Source organism: Thermobia domestica, chromosome 2 (assembly GCF_964235325.1).
Source record: "Thermobia domestica chromosome 2, izTheDome1.hap1.1, whole genome shotgun sequence".
Classification (NCBI taxonomy): Eukaryota; Metazoa; Arthropoda; class Insecta; order Zygentoma; family Lepismatidae; genus Thermobia; species Thermobia domestica.
Genome location: NC_137455.1, coordinates 64657577 through 64679680, shown reverse-complemented (window position 1 = coordinate 64679680; position 22104 = coordinate 64657577). Strand labels below are relative to the sequence as shown.

At 35.8% G+C, this 22104-nt stretch overlaps 1 protein-coding gene across 1 annotated transcript in view; it reads left to right on the top strand.

The window, feature by feature from the left end:
- LOC145679057 (glutamate [NMDA] receptor subunit 1-like) overlaps positions 1 to 5587 on the top strand; it is an 87930-nt gene extending 82343 nt beyond the window's left edge. Inside the window, exon 4 of the mRNA XM_081749655.1 lies at positions 5377 to 5587. Coding sequence (XP_081605781.1) covers positions 5377 to 5587 — 211 coding nt within the window. The remainder of the gene's footprint in view (positions 1 to 5376) is intronic.
- The last annotated feature ends 16517 nt before the right edge of the window (positions 5588 to 22104 follow it).

Here is a 22104-nt window from a genome sequence, read left to right as displayed (position 1 = left end):
ATTACCGTGGTTGGTTTGTTCCTTTGAAGTTTAGCGTCCCATAACATTACCTTGGTTTTGGTGTCGTCTACGTAAATCCATTATTCATCCTCTGTGATCACACTCGCTAGAATGTTAAATCATAGGCGGCTGCTTCCTCCTATTCCTTGTTGATGGTAACACGAATTTAATTATGGTACCGTGTTATAATCCTCAACACAATTTTCACCGACAAACGTTGCATCAGTAGGTCATTAAATGGTGCTTGCAACATTTTGTACGTCTCAGTAGTTGTTGTTCTTTCAAGTTTAAAACGAAATTTAACATAGATTCACTGTTCCTTTCGATTGCGATTGCCTATTTCACAACTCGATACGTATCTCACAACGCAACACACTGCACGCGATCATATCTCACCGCCTGTGCTCAGGTGATCAAAAATGCTGTGACATCATCAGATGTTGCCACAAGTACGTGCACTGAAAATTTTAAGCTACAGTTAGTACTAAAAGAAATTCGGAAATTAAATGAATAATCCTTATATATATGACATTAATTATTTTCAAAATATTGAGGAAGCTCAGAAACTGGTTCAAGGAGTAAGGGTATATGGATGTGTATTAAAGGTTAGCAGGGCTTGCTACATTATAAAATCTATATGTATAGCATCAAGTTGTTAGTGATAAGGGGTAAAAGAGGTAAAAGTTTATTTTTAACCATAAATGTATACACTGAGAAAATTTACAGGGTTAACTTTGGCAAAATTCAGATGCCAGTAACCGAGTTGCTTTGTCAACATATAACACTGCAGTCTCTTAGTCCCTGCAACCAAGTACTACTTGGCTAATTGATCTTCATTCATTTAATCAAGCACTTGACTAATTCAACCGAGGGATTAATTAACCGAGTACGTAGGAGGTAAAGATAACCGTGCAGAACTGTTTAATGTAGCAAATGGAATTGGTAAAAGTGACCTTCCGTGCTCGGCTAATTTAACCGAGTATATTATTTAGTGTAGGCAAAGTGATATGTAAAAATAACCCTGTTTGGTCAGCAGATTTAATCAATTACATATCATTAAGAAAACTAAGAGAAAACATTAAAAAGAGTAAAGAAAATTCAAATCATTGATCCATGGATCAATAGGATAACGCCTTAACATACTTGGCTATATATTTTTATTGGAACTTAATTGATTAACCAACTGTTTCTCAGTTACTTGATTTACCTAATTTTCTTCCTTTCACTCTTTTACAATCTTCTACTTAACACATAGAACACAAAAATATCAAGGACATTTAAACTGACATATAATTTCTTCCACCGGGAATCGAACCCAGGACCAGGTACACCAAAGTTGAACATGCTAGCCACTATACCAGCATAGATGACATTCAGAATGTTCATCAATGACGCAAATACTCTCCAGTGCATTCTCACATCGCATCACTTATGGATCGTTAGTTTTACAGCGAGACTTGTTTAAAGGAACCGAGAAGGTCATTAAGAACAGCAATATTTAAAAAAGGCTCGCAGGATGTAAAAATTTACCGTTGCGACGGTTACTGCAATCGAAGAAGAGGGTTAAATTAGCCGATATGATTGTCTAAAATAACCCAAGTATTCGGCATTTATCAAGCACGATACGCAATTACCGAGATCAAAGTGCTATTATTACTGAAAGAAAGTAAGAAGTGACATTCTTCGGATTTAACGTAACAGAGTGAATTGGTTGTTTTTTTTTTTGGGCCAATTTTCCCGGTAACTAGTAGCCCAGAAATAAGTTAAAAGAGTAGAGTATGGTTTAGTCGAGTATTGCTGGGTTACTAGTAACAAAGAAGAGTAGTTTCAACAGAAATTGGGCTACTAGCAACTGAGTTTCCATGTAACTTTTCACTCAGATAAGAAACAATTTTCTCAGTGTAACGACTGTTCAATCACGTTGTATTTATTCTCATCTTGTGAAACATGTTTATAATGTATAAATAGTTTTCACTGCAAGTTGTATATGTGATGACTTGGAAGGTGAGTTTGAATTTTGGTGATGTTGGAAACTTCAATGACTTTGTTTCAAATTGTAAGTAAAGGAATAGTATTTGGTTTGTGTATATAAACACGGTTATATGGTATATCAGTCATTTTTCATCATTTTCCGATTCTACATTACGCAGCGTTTTGTAATGGATCTGATTTCTTCACACTCCCTTTAACTCAGAATATTGTGTGTAGGACGACATCTACAGAATGCCTTATGCATATTAATTGGTCTGTGCAAATGGCAACTGGTCTAATAATGGTAATTACTATGTTCTTATGTAAGTTAGAATCATAATTCTCAGTTTTCTATCCAGTCTACATAATCCGCCAGAAAAATGTATACACTCTTTGTCATCCTGTATTAGGATACTGGCATTGACAATCGTTCTGATATTTAAGTATATTGTAGTATGTTTTTTCGCCCAACAGATGTCAGTACTGTCAATTGTTTTCAGTTGAAATTATGTTGTAGTACGGTTTCTCGCTCAATAGATGTCGGTACTGTCAGCACGGTTAGTGACATAAGAAAATGGCAGGAGCACGCTTGACGTTAAGCAGCATAAGTACGTTTTATGTGTTTCATATCCCATTCAGTTATGTCCCCGTTCGCAAGGTCTTACCCCCATGGACTTCTTGTGGTGAATTGTGAAAGATGAGAGATGTGAAATATGATATATAATTTTTCCCCTTAAACATTGTATACATTTCTGGCGGATATTTCCTTCAGTTCTAGTTTTTAATCTATGGAGAGTATTTTGAAACACATGGTAAGGAAACTAGCCACTATACCCTGACCTGTTGACCATGTTGCCCTCACATAACTACGTTAGAATGAGGAGGTTAGAATTTACCTTCTGTCAAATTACTCAATCAAAAAGCAAAACTTTGTATAAGTAAACACGATATGCATATAAAAATATAATTGTATAATAAGTTATTATCTTTGAATTGATTTCTTATTTTATTATTTCGTTGCAGGTTTTAACAACATAGTGAACGCAAATCAATAAACGGTAGCTACTTATAAAAGATGGCTACACCATGTGTGTTCCAAATTTACTTTTGTTAGGAGTGGACGACAGAAATGTTTCGGATCACTGGCTGTTTCTCTCCACTACTTTGAACATGAAGAGTAAAGCTTTTAGCGAAAGGAACTTGTTTTTGAACACATGTCATATGGACATTGATATCACTTGTTACGAAGTGAAAATAGCCGTATTGTAGTTAAGAAGAAGTTGTTTATTATATTAATACGTATTTTATAGCATAGTATTAAACCAATTTAGAAATATCTTTCGAAACATGGTAATAGTCTATAAGAACTAGTTACTATTACTTTATGTGAGAATTTACAATTTTTTTTGGGGGGGGGGAATTACTTTTGAAAGAGTGTTTCTTTGTTGAAGTATTTGTATATATATATATATATATATATATATATATATATATATATATATATATATATATATATATATATATATATATATATATATATATATATATCTTATATATGTCTTATATATATCTTATATATATCTTATATATGTATATATATATATCTTTATTTCGACTTTGAATGACTATTTACTATACCAATAAATTATGACTAATGGTTCTATTAAGGTTAAAATTGACTTCTTAAATTTAGATTGAAACACTAATAACGGAAATACGTTAATTACCTTCAATTAATTCTTTAACAACTGGAAGGCGTGGTTTATTGCATTTTAAGGAATAACACAAGTAAAATTTATTTCATGAACTAGCGATAACTTTTAAACTTGCCTTATTCGCCATATCAGTCTTTATTTAATAGATATTACCAAAATTGACACTGAAGTTAGAGTATTATCTTAGGATATTAAAATTACGCGTAATTTTTCGTGAAACATGATTTTATCTCCTATCATCTATAGAGATTCAATGTGACGTGATAAAAGGTTTTATTTCTTTGAATTGCTTTCATAATTGGAGAGTCTATTTGTAACAATTCCTAATGTAAAGCCGAATTAAATGGAATGTACTTCTGTGGAAAGAATTGTAGCATAAAAAAATATGCGTATAACATAAAACAAACATTGCTAATACAAGTAATCCTGATGTTGATCTGGGATATTGAGTATAAATTTTTTTCCATATGTGTAAATAATAAATAGTATATAAAATTTTATTTCTTAAACTGTAAAGTAATCAAGTAATAATGATTCGTTACTTCGTGTCTCTTAGTTTGTCTTGGTGCTTAGTAGGTACAGCGTTGCTGTTGGACATTGACCCTCAAAGCTCTCCTCAATTTCTTCATCTTCTGAAAGATCTACTAAACAACTTAGTTTATGATCAATCTTGCATTGTTACCTTTAACATAGAACATTCTGTACAGAATTTTGTGGAAATCTACCACAATGAAACGTATATCCCTTTTATACACATTAAGAACGGGCTTTCAAAGTGGTATAGTGGTGACACTGATGAATCTAGGTATATCCTCGCAGCGATGAATCATGGTTGTTCTATATTTATCCTTCCACCTTTTAATATATGTAATACATTATATACTATTTACAAAACTGACAAATTGTCGATACAGAGAATTGTAAGAAAATACATAGTACTTGTTGATTCAACCGAAGACTTTTCTGAGCAGTATCTGAATTGTAAATTAATACAGTTTTATCCATATATTTATATTGTAGCTCCAAAATTTGATCACACAGAAGCACAAATTAAGCACAACTCGTATGTAATATTGACTCATACTTTTGAGAACAATTTGCGACCATATATACATAAAACAATAGGTAGTTGGTCTGATGGAAACCTAGTAATTGAACAGAATATTGTAACAAACAGATTGGCTGATTTTAAAGGTATTTCAATGAATTTGTTGATGACACCATATAGTCCATACACAGTGGTAAAAGCAGATGGATACGAAGGAATAGATGTCCAAACAATGATGGAGTTATCCAAACAGCACAACTTTACGTGGGATGTGCATGTAATAAATGACTGGGGGGATGTATCAGATAATGAATCTAGCGGTACTTATTTTGGCGCACTACAAAGTCTAAATTTTCAGTTATCAATTCCAATTGAATTCCTTACAGTATCCGTTTTAGAGTATCTTGATTACTCTGTACCAGCTGGACAATCTGATATGAAACTTCTGACTCCATTTCCTAAGCCCTTAGAATATTTATGGTCCATTCTATCTCCCTTGAAACCAGAAGTTTGGCTTGCTATTATAATATATACATTTCTTTGTTCCGTCCATCTGTACTTGTTTTCTGTGTTATATAATTTATTGATTAAAATAAGAAACCCTTATCTGTCATACTTTTACTGTTTATTGTGTTGTTTTAGAATACTTGTTGGTATTGGAGTTCCTAAGGATAACATTGTAGTTATAAGACATATGATAGTATGTATGTTCTTAACTTCTATGTTGCTGATCACAGCTTATAATTGTAATCTTGTATCTTTCTTAACAATTCCTGTGTACGAATCTCCAATAGACACTTTAGAACAATTTATTAACACTGGAATGAAGTGGGGAACCGATGAAATGTACTGAATACAAATATTGAAAGAACAACATAGTGAAACTCATAAAATTATAAGTGAAAGATATCTACTTATTGAAGATAAAGATGAACTAAACAAATTAGTGAGCGACCGAGAGATTGCACTTTTGTCAGAGGCGCTTCAATCTAATTATTTAAGTAATGTTGACTTTCTCGATGCCAATATGATACCAGAACTTCATATTATGAGTGAGAAACTCGTTGGTTTGTATTCTGGTTACATTTTTCACAAGGGATCTCCTTTGGTGGAAATAGTTAATATATTGGTGAGAAATCTTAAAGAATCAGGTATAATGTTGCATTGGGAAGATACTATGTGTTATTCTATGCTGAATGAACGTTCGGCCAATGTTAATCATAATCTTATTCAACCATTGTCTCTGAAAGACATTAGTGGTTCTTTCGTACTTCTTATGATTGGGTTAGTGCTATCTATCATATCTTTTGTATGTGAATTTGTTTTTTTACTTTTTTGGTATACTAAAACGTCTAGAAGAAAGGTTTGATAAATTACATGCATAAACGAATGCTAGCCTATATTCTTAGTACGTGTTTTGGTTCTTTAGACAATATACAGCATATCGTTGTGGTTGCAGATCTTCGATCGCTCTAGAAGCACCGGCTAGCTCGTATGGGTCATGCCTCCACTGTATGCCGTCGGTGTCGTCATACTGCATTAGGTGGTCATCATCGGTAAATTTTTAATGGATCTGTGTCTTACACACACACACACACACACACACACACACACAATACACACCACATACACACACACACACATACATATATACATACATACATACATACATACATACATACATACATACATACATATATACATTCATACATACACAGACATATATGTGGGAAACAAATCAATGTAGTATATAAAAGAAACCACTCTTAGTACAGGAAAACAGGAAAAATGAGGCATTTTTACGAGTTTCCAATAGATCCAGATAGTTCAAATGACGACCTAGGCACGACATATGGAATGATTATTTTAAATTATCTATAGACAGGTTTACATCAGCAACGGGTTTTACAAAGTTTGCTCAAGGTTGTTGGTTCATGGATACTTTTATTAACGCGTTGCGATTAAAACATTGTAACATGGTCAAATCACGAATGAAAAGTGATCTAGGTACGTTATTTATTCCCTTCAGCAATCCGACATTGTACCACAATTGGATTTTTTTTCTTCAGATCATAATTCTTTAAGTGTTTTCTTTTCTTTTATTTCTTTAGCGAAAAAACAATACACAAACGGTCAGCAAAACCAAGTTTCCCGTCTCCCAATAGGATCATGCCCCTTCAGAAGAAATATGCTGTATGTTAAGGTAGGTTTCCATTTTACATGAATCTTGTAGCTGTCATAAAAAAATCTTGCAACCCGATCTTTCTATTTACTCTTTACACATTTCAACTTTCTGAAAGCAAGAAAGATATCTCCACCCATGCAGCACTGCACTCTAGTGGACAAATAATGAACCTCCTCATTAAAAACGTGTATTTTGGCGCGCTTTCCCTCCCTGTCCAAAAGATACCGTTGTTTCGGAAGCGGTGAAACTAGTTTTCTCTTTATGCCAGCGGGAGACCGCTGTCACTTTCTTGCTTGTCACTTTCTGGGTGGTGGCAAGCAAGACGACCCAGAAAGTTGCACATGCTTGAACTCCTTGCCAGATGGAAAGAAGTGTTGTATGTCTATGATTTCATGGAGAAATGTTATAGAGTTTCAAGATTTATTTTATCACAGCTATAAGATTCATGTAAAATGGAAATGCCGTTTTATACTTCTTACCCTGGTGTTTGTTAGAAGGAGGTTCGGTAGATGACGCACCTGATCTGTATTTTTGATGTCCTCAGAGTCTTAAGTTGGGTTGTCGTCACGTTAGAAGAACTTGCAGCTGTCATAAAAAAACAACTTGCAACCCGATCTTTCTTTTTTATTGTTTACATATTGCAACTTCTTGAGAGTAAGAAAGGTATCACCACCCACGCAACACTGCACTCTAGTGGACAAACAAAGGACCTCCTCATTAAAAAACATGTATTTTGGTGCACTCCCCCTTCCCGTGCAAAAGAATCCGTTGTTTAGGGAGCAGCGAAACTGGTTTTTACTTTATGTCAGCGGGAGAGTGATAGCAGGTAGGAAGCAAAAATAAATAAATAAATAAAAAATATATTAAAATAAAATAAAATAAAATAAAAAGGAATGAAATCTTTGAGTTTTACGTCCCACGATTATGCCGGTTAGTCTAAAGGAGACTGTGATGATGAGTAATAAATGAAAATGGTGGAATGAAGAAAGTGGGAGGAAACGGGAGAGCCCCGAGAAAAACCTACACACGCGGTGTTTGTCCACCACAAAGTTCACTTGGCGGGGGCTGGGATCGAACCCGGGGTCCCAAGCACCAGAGGTGAACGCTCTACAACTGAGCCACCGCGGAGCAAGCAAGACGTCCCAGAAAGTTGCACATTGTTCAACACCTTGCAAGATGGAAAAAAATGTTGTGTGTCCCTTTCAAGATTATGTTTACATGGAGAAATATAGTAGGGTTTCAAGATTTTTTTATGGCAGCTACAAGTTATTGTACCGTGACAAGGCCTCTTTAGACCAATTTTGTATCAATGAGAAAAAAGATAAAGTCCTCGCAATTTCCAGCTTGGGTTATATGATAAAACCAAGTAGGTTCTTAAAAACAAACGAAGTGCTTGGGATTTCTGGAATAATTTTCCAAGTGAACTTATAAGAATTTCTCGAACATTAGAAGATATTTAAAATATATCCTAAGGCGAAAGTACAAAAACTATATCGATTATATTACATGTGAAACTTTTGAAAATTCACGACGCTCCTGTTCATTGACAAACTCTAGAAAGAAAGCAGCTCGCATTTCATCTGAAGTTATTTATAATTATGGGACTGCAGTTGGTGAAGACATCGGAGCTTTGAAATGAATTCTTTATTGGTCCCTTTGCTTTTCCTTATTCCACTTGCACTAATTGCTTCTGTCAAAAATGTCAGCTCAGATCTCCTTTCATGCATTACTTCCTCAGAGATTAAGTTTTGTTTCATCTTGTCTTTACCTGTTTATAAGCATTCTCTTCGGACAACACATACACAATACTTATCTGAAACACTGCTGCCTCTTTGGCTCGTCCATTATCATGGCTACTAAGTAGATGTTTTCCAGAAGGAATTTTTCCACCTCCATGGAATCAATCAAACGTAACTCCTATACACAAATTTGGCAATTCAAAAATAATATCTTTTCATACAGGCTAATATTGACATTGTCATCTCTATCAATTATCTGCGAAAAGATTACCAAAGACAAAATTTTCAAATTTCTTTTATCTTATAATAACTCAGTGAAATATGGTTTACTTCTTGTTAGCTCTCACTTAACAAACTTGTCGGTTCTACTTCCTCGTGCTATGAATTGTACGAGGGTAAGTCAAAATTATTCGCAACGTAGCCATAACTTTTCGTACACATTGCTTATACCGACCTCTGTTCTCGTTTATTTTATTGTTATGCTGTTGTTTGATCCTAATTCTGTCTCCTGTTGCAGATAGATCATGGCTGCTCCATTAGAAGTTTGCATCAAAGAGGAACAACGAGCAGTGATCCATTTTTTTGTGATCGAAAGGTATACTTGTATCAGAGGCCGCAATCCATGAAACATTCAAAAATGGTTACACAAGTGTTACACACGAGGAAGGAGCCGGACGATCATCTACGGCTCCTTCCTCGTGTGTAACACTTTTTCTACCATTCTTGAATATTTCAATCCATTCTCAGACACTCCGTTGCGGCAAGACGCTGTTGCCATATTGTGCTGAAAGTCTCATGAATTACGGTCCCTGACACACCTTCCGACCACAAAAACGGGATAACTGCTTGTTGTTTCTTTTTGGCAAAAAAATCTAATGGAGCGGCCATGATCTATCTGCAACAAAAGGAAGACAAATAAAGGAATTAGGACCAAACTTTCATAGCATGACCACAAAAGCGTAACAATAAAATAAACGAGTTGAGTTGAGTTTGAGATTAACGTCCCTTTTCAGCAGCGAGGCTATATGAGACGTGGACCTACTGATTGACGTGGAATTCGAACCACATGAGCTCCCACCGGGAATCGAACCCGGGTCTTCCGAGCCAAAAGCGCGTACGCTAAAATAAAATAAACGGGGATAGAGGTCAAGTATGAACAATGTAAGAAAAGTTAAAGCTACATTGCGGATAATATTTGACTTACCCTCGTATATAAATTAATACTGAGTTAAACATAATGAACCTTATGCGTAGACGTTCTGACGCGTGATTGGAGTCATACTAAAGAGTTCGACTAACATATGTTTCCTGCAGTAGTCAGACCTTTAGTATGACGCTAATCATACGTCCAAACGACTCTGCATAAGGCCCAATATTTCTAAGTATAGGTAATGCACTTGGTTGCGTAAATCATTCACTTCTTTTGCAGAAATTAGTGAATAGGTTTAATATACGTGGCACATTGCAAGCGTGAAGCTCGTTGCAAACGATCTTTCTGACCGACTGCAACGTGTAGTCATTTCTTGCGGTACACCCACCTTTCTTTCAGTAAAACCTCCTTGTTCCAAATAGGAGTATCCCTTACTTATTCTCTTATTGATAGATAATCTTTCCGATCATCTTCAAACTATATCCAATGACACTCTCTTATTTGCTGATTATTGTAAACTCTTCAAAAAAATTCTTCACATCAAGATTACACTAAGCTTCAAAATGATCTCCAACGACTTGGCTTTTGGTGTAAAACTTGTCAGTTGAAATTAAATTCTAATTAGTGCACCTCTCTTACAGTTTCTCTTAGGAAATTTTGTATTTAACAAGATCAAACTATTTGCAATATTTTGTTTCAAAGTGACAGGCAAGATAATGATGTTGGTGTTATATTTGATGAAAAGCTTTCCTTCATTCAGCATACTGTTACTTTTACGAAATAATCTATGTGGATTTTATTCAGTATTATCGTAAAGATTTACAGAAATTCAAAATTTGACGACTGTAGATCCTTGATCTCTCCTGACCTGGAATACCGTTCGCCTATTGATCTATGACTTGATGAAAAGATGTTGAGAGCAGTTAATAGCTTGGAACATTTTTTTTTACCTATGGTTCGTCACAGTTCCTGAGCAACGTAGATCAAATAACGAAACTATCATAAGAATGATAAATATAGCACCTTATACAACAGATGGCAAAAAAGCTGATGTTCTGTCTTGTTTCCATATAAAATAGCAAATAGAAAGTTAAACTGTTATTCCCTACTTCGCATAAGTAATTTCAGAGTACCATTTGCATAACACGGAATACAAATCTATTCTACGTTGGAAAATATAAACTTGCTCTAGTCCAAAAGTAGGTCATATACAGGCTTTCTATCGATTCCAATATACTTCAATTACAATAGATATATTTTACCCCTGTAAATATTTGTTAATTTTTGGTCCATACCCTGTAATTTTTAACATTACTGTCTACATGTTTCTCGTTGAATGCTGTTTTTCTTAAAGTGTTGTTACATGTTTAAGTGTAAAATGACAATGGACTGTATCAGGAACTGTACATATAAATAAATAAATTATAGTCTACGAACATATTTTGTTCTTTCTTATGCTTTTCTCAATAGTACAATGTACTCAGAACATAATTATTGTATAAGTGGCTATGTTTAGTTTTTAAGCTACGACTTTCTTCAACTTCCGTGGAATATCCTATTTTAATGGAAAAAAGTCATTTAAAAAATTATTTTATTGAAGTTATTTTGACAAAATCCAGTGTTCTGTAAGTAGATTAGTTGGCAGAGTGCATAGAAAAAAAAACATACCTGGCGTACGTAAAAACGTAGGTTACATGAGTAAATCATGTAGTGTTTGAACTTAAAGTATGACTACGTGTAACTTCCTAAATCAAATGCATAGCAAAGCGTATGTTTTATAATATTTTCCGTGAAAGTGTCACATCTATACGTACTTTCCGTATAAAAGAAAGAACTGTACATAGACGTTAAGAACCTTATATACAGATGGACGTATAAATCATATAGCTGACGTATATGTACGTAATATAAGAAATACTGTTAGATGTCAGACACCCTGCAGCTGCATCATGTAACACCTAAGCGGTAAAAAGGCAGTACGTTCATGTAGCATATGGATATGTATGCTTCGTAAAATTTTCGTAGTAAACATATGGATTCCGTATATTTGTAAAATATACTGCTGTCAGGATAATGAATTTTTCTCAGTGAGCAAGATAATTATTTTATGTTCAATGTAATCGTTTCTTTCTTTCTAATCGAGTATTAATGAAGTGGAGAATATTGTCTTGAAGTAGCCTTTAATAACTAGGCTTAGTTTACAATTTTTTAAATTTTGAATTTTAATTATTACCATTTATGTTTGGAATTATACTAATCTTCAAGAAGTAAACTCCTTCGTGATATCAAAACGTTACCTTTCTCCCATTTGTCTGTCAGACAGGTATCAAATAAAACACAATAAGATGTAGCGAGAAATGTTTTCTTTTCGAACTAAATCAGTGTCCGAAGAATATATTCTAGCTCTTTTCCATATATTACATACGTATACATATGTTACATACTTCAGCTGTATGTTATACACGTCTATCAGTATGTGAGATACTGGCCGCCTATATATATATTTTCTTTCGTACATAGAGTGCGTTTATTCAGAACACTTATAAAACATGCGTTTTCAGGCTACAAGTTACTACGTATAGTCGTACGTTAAGGACAAAAGCTAAAAGATTTACGGACGTAACCTACGTTTTTACGTACTCCACATATGTTTTTTAATCTTTGTCTGTTTTAATATTGATCATCACAGAAGAAAAATAACAACACTGAGTACATGGAGATGTGATTTTTTTTGCCATAGATTCCTGGTTTGTGCTACTTCTCTCGGACGGCCGTGTGCATGTGATGCCAACAGCACGAAGCTTTGTACCCCTCGTGCATGGTGCGTTCTGTACAGACAGGTGGAAGCGGTTGTATAATTTGGATGTGCTTCTGTTGGTACAGACTGGGACCGTTGGTGTTAGTTGCAAACTAGCCTATTAAAACATTTCTGAAAATACACTCACGAGTATCGTGACTACTATAGCTTGTTAAAGATATCTAAATTTGCATGAATAGTGTTTGTTTCGCTCTTCTTTCAAGTATTTCCGTCTCATACTCCTCATTGCAAAGAATGTTTCAGGTATAGGTGCAGAAGTTGATATATTTTGGCTCCTTATCAAAAGGCCATATTTTGGTTCCTGTATAAAATACTTTTCCAGTTACAGGTATCCCTAAGAATCCGCAGTTGTTCATATTTAATTAAATTTCGTTACTTCCTACGGAGATTTGGATAGCGTCACTTGATTCTAACCTCCTTTTAATAGTTTGAACTTTGTGCTGTAGTTCGATTTTCTTTGCTTTGACTGGAATTTAGACATTCATCTAAACCATCCAACTTTCGATTATGAACATCACATCTTTCGAAAATATTTCTTGTATGTTGTCTAGAGATTCTTCCACTTGCTAGAACATTCTTTTCTTTCTATTTTCCCCATGATTCTGACATTTGTTGTTCTTGAGATTGGTTCATTTATTGAAATCAATCTCATTTTATTGTCCATTTGTTGGACTTGGTCCTTCACTTGATAAACGAGTGTTTGAAATAAGCGAAGGTGCTGATTTGTGCATGTTATTAGTTACAGATCGTATCTATTCTAATCGAGACATCTTCAATATGTTCTGCAATTTCTGATAATTGCTTTATGGTTTCCATAGTTACGTAAAATTTCTTATTATTTAATTGTTTTTAATCAATCTTGCTAATTGAAAACTCACAACTCAGTGTTGGATATTGATAATACAGTTGCTGTTCTGTAGATTATCAAGGTATTCGCATGAAGAAACACCATTCAAATCAACAATTTTTTATTTCAGATCCATAGGGCTATTATCTTGTTAGCATTGACATTCCATTATTTTAGCTTGTAATAATTAAAATAATCACTAGTCAGTACTAATGATTTAAGTCATTATAAAGATGATATCACAACGAAATCAATATTTACTTAGTAACATGCATCACTATATCACGGTAACAACGATAAAGACTTTCATTTTGTTTTCTTGTTTTTGAATTAGTGGAGAATATTCAACACTTTATGCTTATGAAAACTACATGTTGTTGTTACATGTTAATAACAACTTCCCTTTTACGGCTTTGTCAAAAGGTAAGCTTTAATCAACGTGTGAAGTAATAGCGTAGCTTAATAATGTTATGAAATTCTTTAGAGGAACTGTAAAAAAATACTACGATAATATACTAGATTTTGTGAATATACATATACGAGGTGTGGTAAAAAAACACGGTGAATAATTTTATTAGAAACAAAGTAATAAGCTTACATGAAATTTGATTTAATCTCCATTCAAAATTCTGTACTGTTCTTGGCTAGCAATGTACTTATCCCAACGTTGAATCCATGATTACTGGAAGCATGAGAACTGAAAGCATTTCTGGAAGGCTTCTTTTGGAAGGATGTTCAACTGCTCTGTCATTGCACTCTTAATGTTAGGAATGGTGTCAAAATGTTCCTTTCAGCACGATTTTAATTTTTGGGAAGAACCAGAAGTCGCATGGTGCTATATCTGGAGAGCACAGCAAATGTGAACAAACAGGAATATTCTTTAGGCCAACAACTCGCATATCAAAAGCAAGGTGTGGCACGGCGCTTTTTCGGACGACACGGGTCGGCGGATCCATACGAGATATTTAGTTCTTCGGAAAGCTCTCGAATAGTCATTCGCCTGCTTAAACAAATCATTTGTGTCACTTTTTGCACGTTTTCGTCTGTTTTTGATGTCAAAGGACGTCTCGATCGTTGTTCGTTTTTAACCGACTTCTTGCTGCTTTTGAATCGCTCATACCAGTTGTAAACAGTCTTCAATACCACCACGTCATCGCCATACACTGATTTTGATATTTTGTGAGCTTCTTTGGCATTTGTTTGTAGATTAAACAAAAATTAGTGTTGATGCACGATAGACACTTTTAACATGTCCTCACTCATCGGTCTGTGGAAGCCAACTAACATGTCTCAACTCGTTCAAACTCGACATTGATTGTACCAAAGGTTTAGGCTACCAGGTCTCCTAGTTGAAATGAATAAAACGTCGATAGATGGCACTGTGCAACTACATTCATCGTACTTTTTGATCAGACCTTTTATGTTTTAATTCTACATTAATGATTATCATAGTCTTAAAAAACATCTTAAAAAATGCAACTTACCAGACTAATATGGTGTTGGACCAACTTTTGCTATTAGAACTGTTCTAATGCAATGAATTGTAGAAGGGTAGCAAATGAATATAATACCTATCACGGTCAGTTACGGGACTGGTATACGTGAGCACTGGACCTTCTGTAGACGAAGATATTGCAGCCCACAGCATCAAAGAGGTATTGCCATATTTCACGGTTGGGCAGTGACTCTACGGATCATAGGCTTCTTTCTGCATATGCCACATAAACACAGGCCGTGGTTTGAAATAAAATGAGAATGACTCATCCGACCACATCACTCGTTTTCAGGCATCAGCAGTTGAAGTTTTAAGTTGTATTGTGCTAAGGCGTTATGATTCCTTATCAGAGGTTTCTCCCGTCCAGTTCGACTTTGTATGTCAATGTCATGTTACTCGTGGTGGACTGTGATTATCGATACAGTCGGCTGTGAAAGGTGCTGCTTGAATTCGTTTATTACTTGCACCACAGTCTTATGACAGTTCTGAGCGACAATCCGCTTTAAGATTCAGCTGGACCTGTCATTAGATTGTCCTAACTAGTCACCACCAACCACCTGGAGCCACGGTAGCCACCGGTGTTTTGTTGTTTTGCACTGAGAAAAATCTGTTATCCGTGCAACTGTATATTGTGCAAGTATACGGAATGCTTATGTTTACTACGGAAATCTGCACGGAACATACGTTATCCATATCCTACTTACCTACTACCGTTTTCCCGCTTAGATTTTACATCATGCCGCTGCAGGATGTCTAACATTTAACAGTCTTCCCTATTTTACCTACGTATATGTATGTTACATACGCCAGCTATGTTATATACGTCCGTCTATATGTGATATAATGACCGCTTTTAATATACAATTATTTCTTTCTTACAGAAAGTACGTTTATTCGGAACACATACCGAAAGTACGTATAAAACATACTTTTTTAGTTATACGTTTGCTGCAAGGTATTACATAGAATTGTACATTAAGTCCAAAAGCTACAGGATTTACGCATGTAACCTACGTTTTAGAAAATTCTTTGTTTTAAACCGAAAATATTACTTGAAAAAAGGTGGGTCTGGTGGCGTGGTTCTGTAGCTCTTTTGGCAGTAAGGAACGATGCCTACTAGTCATTAGCAACTCCTTGCTCTGTAACGTCGCAGTCTCTGCTCCGCAGACTAAACGTAGATGGGAAGTAGCTGGCAGGTGATCTAATGATGATTAGAAAAACAGTGGTGACAGGAAAACAAGAACATCTGAAGCGTAGTCGATGGTTTTGCTGGTGGATCTATAGCTACGTATATAATATGAACACTTGCTTACTCCATTCTCCCACTTCTTATTCCCTTCTCGTCGTGTTTAGGTCAGCATTTCACAGATTCTAAAAGCCTCTTCTACGTGACACATTGGAAATGACTAACCTATACTATGAAAGTTGATCTTAAGTAATGATCTGTGCATCTATCAGCTACACCAGATTCAAACCTTGTTTATAATTCGTAAATAGTAGGTCCGATTTTTCATATCTCAGTATTATATCAGGATGATAATTATAAAAACTCAGAATTTAAAGAACACTTGAGTAAAGCTTTACGGCAGAAAAAATATTATTGAAACATTTTTCTGTAATTGATAACTTGTTCAAAATGGGTTACAGTTCAAATTCTTACGTTCTTACGTTTGAATTCTCGTATAATTCTTATTTTTAGCAAAGATATGAACGAACCAATACCATACCGATAGGAAAACATTGCTTGATGATGAATAAGGTTTCAGCTGATCTTGTACTATCAGCCTAAATAAATTAAGAAAGTGGTTGCTAATCAACTTTAGTTAAAACATGCAAGACCGTCTTGTCTGGTGGTTTCGCTTCCTCTTGTGAATGCTAACTCCAAACTCAATGTCCACTAGTGGTTTCTACTTGGATACTATTGCCTAAGTTAATATCAACTAGTGATCATCAACTAGTCGTTCTACTGTGTGAATGCTGTTTCCGAAGTTGACATTAACTGGTAGTTACGATTAGGCTACTACTCGGAATGCCGATTCTGAAGTTGATATTCATTCTAGCTTACGCTTTGTACTTTAATGTTGCTTCCGTATTAGATATCCATCAATGGTTCCACTTTCTATTGTAGATACGGTTTCCAAACTTGATATGCACTGGTAGTTTGTATTTTTTTCATTAATGCCATTTTCTAAGTTGATATCCACCGGTGCTTGCTATTTCTGCTGTGAATGCTGTCTCCAAAGTTGAGGTTCGCTGATGGTTATTATTTTTTACTTTGAATGGAGGTTCTGAAGTTGATTTTCACTGTGGTTTACACTTTGTACTGTAATACTCCGAATTAGATATTCACTAGTGGTTCCGCGTTCTATTATGGATGCTATTTCTGAACTTGATATCCACTGGTGGTTTCGATTTCTGCTTTGAATGCTATTTTCTAAGTTGATATCCACCGGTGGTTACCATTTTTACTGTGAATGTTGTTTTCAAACTGGGAATCCACTGATGGTTACTCTTTATACTCGGACTTGCCCCGCGTAGTGTAGTTGCTCTCGCCTTCGGTTGGAGTGGTCCCAAGTTCGATTCCCGACATTTGATCGAAAAAGTGTAAAAAGATTTTTCACGCCAGCCATCCTGAATGAGGTTTTCCAGGGTTTTCCTTATTTACACCAGGCAAATACTCGGATGATTCCTAACTTATAGATCCCAGATCGCTTCCTTCCTTCCCCAATCCTTTCTTCCTTCCCTTTCCTCGGATAGTGTGCTCGCCGAGGGACGTCATCCCTCATACGTGGGAAAGGTTAAATGGTCATAGCTGCCGAAAGCCCAGATATCTAAATCCTAATTTTTATATTCTGAATGCGTCTGCAAAATTGATATGAACCGTTGGTTATTATTTCTACTGTGAATGTTGTTTTCGACCTCGATATCGATTGAACGTTAATCTTTTCCAGTTTGAATGCTGTTTGTAAAGTCGATATTGAATGTGCTATTACTGTAGTCTAAAGTAAAAAGGAGTCGTATGAATGGTCCGTTTTTTAAGAAATAGTTTTTTTTAATGACAAGATTTATATTCGCTCCCCTTCCATAAATAAAATAATTTCCTTTGATGTAACAACTCTTCAAACAAAGTCACATGGTAAGCTTGGTTGCATTCTCGTCAACCGACATAGAAGACTAAGGTATCTCGGGTAGAAGTAAACTTACTTAACGATCACACATTTATTGATATTGTGGTTAAAATTCTTTTACTATTTTAAACATTAAAAATAACTTTAGATAGTTGAATAACGATTAATTGCTCTGTTCGTTTTTATCAAGTAAATGTTTTCCTGTCTGTATGTTCACGTGAAATCTTAAAGAAATTATACCTTATTATCAGTGGCATATTTACGATTTTGTTTCAGGAGGGACTTTGCTAACTTTCGGGGGGAGGGAGAATTTGCCTGAAAATTTGAAAATTCTGTAAGATATTTCATATACTTGACTATAGTAAGTAATATTTCGGGGGGAGGGGGAGCTTAAGCCCGGAAGCCGGCCTAAATAAGCTACTGCTTATTGTTATTATTATTATTATTATTATTATTATTATTATTATTATTATTATTATTATTATTATTATTATTATTACTCCATGAAGAAAGTTACAAAAAATAACATATAAGTTTTGTAAGACACATCTACAATATATCGCTTGTTACAAGTCACACAAGAAAAACGCAATAAAACAAAATCTTTATTTTAACGTCAATGTTACGCCCGCGCCCTCATAGAATGAGCGCAGAAATTGACTGACCCACCGGACAACGCAAGCCGGACTGCTCGGTACACCTATTCTAAAATGAATCACGAAAATATAATTAATAATGTATATATACACATTTCTTTTCTAAAATATACAGAAAATAATTCGCGTATATTCTGAATCTTCGTTAGTAATAACTTTTTAAGGCTTGCTTAAGGTTGACTATCTTAAAGTTATAGCACAGCATTTTCATTGTGTCGAAGAAAAGAAGGATAAAATGGTAGTTACGGAATTTGAGCTGAAATCAAATTTATATTTTAAAAATCGATAAACCATATGTAAACTTTGATAGAGCAAATTTCGCTAGGATATGGAACTATACTAGATGTGTAATTTACGAATGAATAATTTTTAGTTCAATAAGTGAGTGAAACACATATAATTCAATTAGAACAGCGAAAACAAATGGAAAAATAAATAGGGTAGTAACAAAGAGGGAATGTTATAGAATTTTTCTGATAACTGACTTTTCACTGCGCTTCTTCCTCGAAAACCTGGGTTTTGTAGGAAATCGCCACTAATATAAAGGTAAAAAAGAAAGTTCTGTCGCTTTTTGTGGGTCAGTGTTTCATCGGCCCTCAAACTGCGAGTTGAATGCGAATGAATATAAGGCGAAGGTCAGTTGTTGGTGCGGGTGTATCCAACATACTAACTGCTTGTGGCAGTTCAGTTACACCGTGAACTTGCGTAAGGACAGAGTAAACAAGTAACCTACACAGTGTGGCATAAGGGCGTGTGCGATGTACGATTTTAAACTGGGGCGAAACGCCGCTGCAGTGGGACGGAAGATATGCCAGGCCTTTGGTGAAAGTGTCGTCAGTAGGCGGACAGTACCGCGGTGGTTTAACAAGTTAAAGAACCGTGACGAAACACACGAAGACGCACCACACGCAGGAAGACCAACACATATATAAGATGAAGATCTTCAGGCAGCAATTGAGGCGAAAAGTGGCCAGACATGTCAAGAACTGAGACCAATTCAGTGTCAGCGTAGAAACAATTCGGCAGCACCTCCACCAATTTGGGAAGAACTACAAGTTGGGTTGATGGGTCCCACATGACTTGACTCCGGGCCAGAAGGCAACGCGAGGAAACACCTGTGTTTCTTTGTTGTGTCGTCTGAGGAAGGAGCCATTTTTGGACAGGGTGTCGACATGTGATGAGACGTAGGTCCTGTACGAATCTCCACGGCACCGTTGTCATTGGTTAGCATCCCATGATCCGGTCCCAAAACAGCCGAAACCAGCATTGCACCAGAAGAAGGTCCTCCTGTGTCTTTGGTTAATTGCTCGCGGTATCGTGCATTGGGAACTGCTACCAGCTGCTCAGAGCATCAATGCAACTGTGTACTGTTAGTAGTTGAACGGTGTTCAAGAAAACCTCAAAACTCTGTAGTCAATACTTTTGAATCGCAAAGTGGTCCTCCTGTTAGAAGACAACGCTAAGCCTACGTGGCTAAGATGACCCGGGACACCATTCTACGTCTTGGATGAGAAACACTATTAGATCCGTCATACTCCTCGGACATTGCACCGTCCGATTATAATCTGTTCCATTGCTTGGACGATCACTTTAGAGGGCTCAAGTTCAAATCCTTAGTAGAGATGCAAAATGCACTTGATGCCTTCTTCGCTTCACAGCCCACCAAATTCTTCCTCGATGGAATCTATGGCCTTCCTGAACATTGGCAGAAAGTCGTCGTTGATGATGGGGACTATTTCTGATCTTCCAGGTACGTCTTATGTGACATATCGATACAGAACTTTCTTGCTTACCTTTATACTTTGACTCTTAGACAAAGGCGAGAACCTGCTCGACTGCAACTTTTAACTCCAGCTTATTAGGACCTTCACAAGATAATAGTGTTACCACATCTAAAGATTAAAAAGTATCGAGATTGTGCTCCAACACTAGCAGATTTGAACTCTTTGCAGCCCAAACACAAAAATGAATTATTTTGCAGTTGTAAATTTTTATTAGTTATATATATGGAAACACGTCAGTTGTCTGGGTTGGGAATGGTCAGGTAGCAAACGCAGTTGGCAGTGGTGGTTTAGGGCGAACTCTTAATCTTCGTTCGTGCAAGTAATTAGCTCCTATATTTTTTCTTGTGGCATTCCTTCCCCTATACACCATTTACTATGTGAGGAGAGGATTGTGGTATTTGACGTTGTTGAAATACGTATTCCTTATTTTCGCCTTTATTCCTTTGCAAGTAGTCATGTTCCCTTCACATTTCTGTTGTATGTTACGTCCTCCTAAAATTACCCAAAATTCACCTGTTTTTGAGATAAGTTCGCCTTTGACTCTCACTGAGGTGGCCATTAGCAGGTAATGTTTTGTATGCTACCGTTTGGTGGGCTGGGACTTCACGTGCGATGGATAATTTTTGCCATCCTGATCTCGCGCTCAAGTAGATTCCTTAAGGTGATCAGAAAACAAAAGGTAAATTTTACTCAGTAAATTGGTGGAACAATAACAATAATTGCTATGAACTCCTGGACATAAGCGTATGTAAACGTTGCGCAAGAGTATCTGTTTTTAAACTTATCCCACATGTTTTGGTACACAATTCGACATTGAAAAAATCTATTTAAGATATCGTATGTATTTATTACTAACGACGAAGTTCAACAAGGTATACCCATTTACTAATTAAAAAATACTCCTTATACTTTGTTAAACATTAAAGGTTACCAACCTTTTTAGGTCTGTGGGTTACTTAATATTTCAAAAATCACTAATACGAGGGTAACTACGAAAGTTTTGAGATGTGAAATAACTTACATACTTAAAATCAATTTAACACTTACATTTTCTCAAAGTATTCACCATTACACTGTACACACTTTTGCATCCTCGAAAACCACTTTTGGAAGCAGTGTTGCCAATCTTTTTCTTCAAGTGTTGAAAGTTCATTCTCGTAAACCACTACAGCTTCTTCAGGGCTGCAAAATCTCTTCCCACGCATGCGATCTTTGATTCTGGGGAACAGAAAAAAATCACACGGGGTCAGGCCAAAGGTATACGGCGGATGAGTCATAAGTTTGACCTCCGTAGATTCTAAAAACTGAATTGTGATGTTGGCCGTGTGTGAGGGCGCATTGTCATGATGAAGCAGGATCCCACGCAATCCAATTCTTGGACACCGTTCCCGAAGCTTCTGGAACACTTTTGTTAGGCAAACAGTGGTGTAACACTGAGCAGTAACAGTCCTTTGTTCTTCAAGTGGAACAGTTGCAACATGGCCAGATTTGGAGAATAAAGTTGCGACCATCTTCTTCCCCACACTTCGCGGTTGCTTCACTTTCGTGGGTGGATTTTCGTCTGGAAA